This window comes from Glandiceps talaboti, chromosome 9 (assembly GCF_964340395.1).
Source record: "Glandiceps talaboti chromosome 9, keGlaTala1.1, whole genome shotgun sequence".
NCBI lineage: Eukaryota > Metazoa > Hemichordata > Enteropneusta > Spengelidae > Glandiceps > Glandiceps talaboti.
The window spans coordinates 23,604,278-23,608,724 of NC_135557.1; the positions used below are offsets into that span (position 1 = coordinate 23,604,278).

General features: G+C 34.5%; 1 protein-coding gene across 1 annotated transcript in view; it reads right to left on the reverse strand.

The window, feature by feature from the left end:
* Positions 1–548: 548 nt before the first annotated feature.
* Positions 549–4,447, reverse strand: part of LOC144440221 (uncharacterized) — a 13,722-nt gene continuing 9,823 nt past the window's right edge. The window contains exons 13-19 of the mRNA XM_078129537.1: positions 4,254–4,404; positions 3,662–3,772; positions 3,278–3,450; positions 2,641–2,763; positions 2,263–2,374; positions 1,918–2,014; positions 549–1,487 (exon numbers count right to left, since the gene is read on the reverse strand). Of these exons, the coding sequence (XP_077985663.1) occupies positions 1,376–1,487; positions 1,918–2,014; positions 2,263–2,374; positions 2,641–2,763; positions 3,278–3,450; positions 3,662–3,772; positions 4,254–4,404 (879 nt within the window). The 3' untranslated portion in view covers positions 549–1,375. The remainder of the gene's footprint in view (positions 1,488–1,917; positions 2,015–2,262; positions 2,375–2,640; positions 2,764–3,277; positions 3,451–3,661; positions 3,773–4,253; positions 4,405–4,447) is intronic.

A 4,447-nucleotide genomic window follows, 5' to 3' on the forward strand; every position in this document is an offset into this window, starting at 1 on the left:
TACATTCTTTACCGATAATCCCCATCTTACTTTCCCCTGCAACTCAACCAGCAATATTGAAAGACATCCCTTCATAATTGCATATACAAATTCAACACACACACACACGCGCGCGCACACATACACATACACATACACATACACATACACATACACGCATGTTTACATGCACGCGCACACACCGAACATACATACATACATACATACATACATACATACATACATACATACATACACACACACACATACATACATACATACATACATACATATACACACACATACATACATACATACATACATACATACATACACACACATACACATACATACATACATACATACATACATACATACATACATACATACATACATACATACAAACAAACATACATACATATAAACACATGAACGCAAGCACGCACAATCTGAGAGACAAACACACAAAAGTAGGACTATACAAAATTTATTGTACATGCACTGGAGGCACATATACAGATAACAATAAAGTGAAGTTCACTTCGTAAGATATGTACATCTAATTGACAGACAAACCTTATTCTAATGTTACTATGGACTAAGTTAGAGCATTATTCCATATGTGTAAATATTATTCTTGTGTATAATCCAGTAAACAATATGATATTGGTAAAAGGAGAAAACCAATTTCTACATCTTTTCCCTTGAAAACCAAAACCAAAACGTGTATACGTACAATCTGGTTGTCTAATACATGTATATGTAATTTCACACTCATTGTATCAAATATACTAATCGATGGCAAGGAGTGGATTTAGCTTTTGAATTACTTGTATTTTTTTATTTAGTAGGGAGTCTAAAACTGTGTATGATATGTCAGACAGTCAACTTTCTGATCATATGAAAGCTGTATTCGTAACTTTACGCTAAGTCAAGTCACGTCACGTCACGTAACGCAACGTACAATGCACGTAAGGCCTGATAACAAAAAATTGCGTGGTTCCGATTACGCTCAATTTTAGAATAGGTGGGGTACGTATATTATTTTTTTTATATTTTATTTTATTTTATTTTATTTTTTCAGGTGTGAGTGACTAGGTCAGTTAGCTATGTGTTTTCCAAATTGTCTCTGTGTTATTGGTTTCTTCCCATCATATGTACAGCCATTACAGATAGGATGAACAGTTTTTATTGTATTTCTATTTAGTTGATGTCAGTTTCCGCATCCACTATTTCTGGCGAGATTTCACAATTTTCGCCCATTTTATAATTTTTTTCTTGATTATGAAAAAAAAGTTTAGGGTCGGTAGTGAAAAACTAGGCGGGGTTGGGTAAGTATACATCATGATATCAATTATGAAGTCTTAACGTGTTTAGTTCTTTGTACTATATTCATTCATTTTGTATCATGCAAGTCTCTTATTTCGTTTTCGATACGATTAGTGATTTCATCAAATGACGGTCTTTCAGAAGGGTCTTCATCCCAGCAATCTGCCATTAAACTGTACCTGTAATAGAAATTATGTACTTTCTCAATCAGGTAAAAGAAAGATTTAAATTACAGTACTGATCAGGTTAGGCAAAGGTTCCTTTGGTGTGAAGCTTCTAATTTGCATTCATTTCACGTAATGGCATACCACAGTATACAATAGTTACCCTTTCAAGCCAGCTCTGCCAACTGTAAGGCAAAATATAAACTAAATAGGTGAAAATGACTCTTATGGAGCAAAACAAAAACACACATCAGCTTAAATCAGCCACAGCTGTGTTCCTCGGGTAAACCGAATGGGACGTACAATGGCTTATGATTGAACCAATCCAACAGTGATAGTGTCTTCAAAGTTAAATATGTTCTCTCATGATCAATCATTGAAACGTTAAACGATAAATGTGTCAAGAAATATAACAATCCAGTCATATACAAATACATGTACCTACATTTGGACCGAACAGTGACTTGGTTTCGGCATTCTGTATCCTTGCTGTAACTCATACAAGACGTCTTCTACTGTCATTTCAGGATAGGGATCATCACCTGGGTGTAATGACAACAACAACAACAACAACAACAACAACAACAACAACAACTAAATTAGACATGTTAAACAGTCGGAATAAACCCAATATATACTAATACGAAGAAATAGACTTGAAATCAAATCCAAAGTTTAGTTTTAATAAAGCTCGGAAGCATATCGATACACAGTAAAAGACACACACCACATGAGCGGGATACAAAATAGGTGGTGAAAATAATTACATAACACAATGTCTAGAACTTACCCAAATTCAATATTTCCCAAAGTACTATACCATAGGACCAGACATCAGTCTTTGAAGAATAAAAACTATCGATTATTGACTCAAGTGCCAACCATCGTATTGGTAGACGTTTCTAGCGATAAAAATAAAAGATGAAACATTCACATGTATTGAAATTAGAAAGAGAAAGACCATTGTATGCAGACAATGGCAAAACGTCTATCAGTGACCTGAATTCCAAAACGTGTCGCTCAAGTACATTTTGAGAGAATGCCGAAGAACAGGAAATAATAAAAACTATATATTTAATTGTTATGTGAAATAAATTGAGAAAGCAGATAGGAGGAAATAAATATCATACAAACAAATAGACAGTACGGAGGACGGGGAGATACACACCACAGTTATTCGTTCATATGTTGGATGGTCCATTACTGATGTACAGAAACTAAATTCTGATATCTTGCAGACTTTGTTGCACCCAACTTGTAGTGTTCGGGCGGATAACATTCGTAGAACCCACTAGTTCATGAGAAAGAGAAAAATATCAATGAAGTATTCATTATTTCGGCCAGAAATGAACTGTATATAAATTAATCAGTTCCTGGAAAACAAGAAAAACAATATTTATCATGTTCCATGTATGTAACTCTGCCTCTGACAAGCATTACATATTTGAAATTACAATCTCCCATTGGTTAATAGGTTATCGTGATAGCGGATAACCCCCTCCCCACCCCGACATGGGGGGGGGGTTAATAAACGGTCTCACATTGATCATTTTCATCACACGTATCAAAGATTTGGTTTAAGAAATTACGTATTTCGCTTCAATTTATTGCACCAAGGCCAACAAACCACATACGCACATGTACACACACATAGACACAGATAAATACACACATTTACACATTTACACGAGCCCAATAGAAATTACACTTCCTTTGCTTTTGAAAAAGTTTAGAAGTCAGTAAATTTGAACATTTCACTCTAGGTCTTAATGCGTACAGTCCTTTTGATAGAACATACATCTCACCTCATTCTCTTCCAAGAATGCCATTCCTCTTGCAACCTGTAAAGCCATCAATAAAAGATCCACATTGTTGCCAAGGTTACCATTAGTGTCTGTTTTATAACCATCACGAGTTTCTCTGAGGTAGCTCTTCAATGACCCGTATGGAAAATACTCCAAGACGCAGAACATTGGATCTGTAAAAAAAAAAGCAATGCGAACGGATTATCTTAAGAATTTGCAAATACATAAAAAAAAATAACTCATAGATAGCCCACTACGTACACATTCTTCTGTCCGTCCAGTTCCACTTCCTGCGCATGGTCCGCTCCCCCTCCTTCATTCTCTAATCTGACATTTTACAGGATGTATATGTGTGTTTTAAATAGGGAGAACACCTTAACTTACTGTCATCCACGCAATATCGCATCATTGTCGCTAAATGCGGATGCCTTGGTAGGTTCTTCATAAAATCAATTTCTCTTCGTAGACAATTTTTGGCTTCCTCATTCAAATTATCTGTTGAAGTTAAACGAAGCACATAAATAATATTGAGAAAATACAATAACTTATTAATGCTATATATTTAATTATTACCATAATATACGTTGGTATATATTGAAGAATACTTACGATTACGTATTCATGGAATATGATAATTTATTGTTTTGCATTAAAGCTGAACTAATAGAAACCAACAGACAGGATTATTGAAAATTTAATCGATCAAATTATCATACTGTTATCTCTCATATTTTTACCTGGTTGTCAATGTCATGTACAGACATCTACTCAATGTAATCAGTAAGATATCACAATTATCATTACAGTATCTCTTTTCACAAGGTCAAATTTATAATTCCATTCACTATAATTTGTCATAGATTATATAACATTGACTTAGTATTACTTATGTCGTTGTTCCTGAAGCCTCTTGCAATTATATTTTATAATATTAATTCATTATTAACAACATACATGTTTATTTTGTACTACTTACCCTTGAGAAGTTTTGCACACACTGTTACCTGGCCTATTCCTTGCAATGGTACTTTCGCCTTCACCATTTTGGTAAATAATCCGACACTTATATTGCCAAGTATCGTCAAATCGTTGAATGACATCCCAGTGATCGGTTCCTCTACATCAATCTGTGCATATATTGACAAGACATGAGTGGTAAACGATCAATGA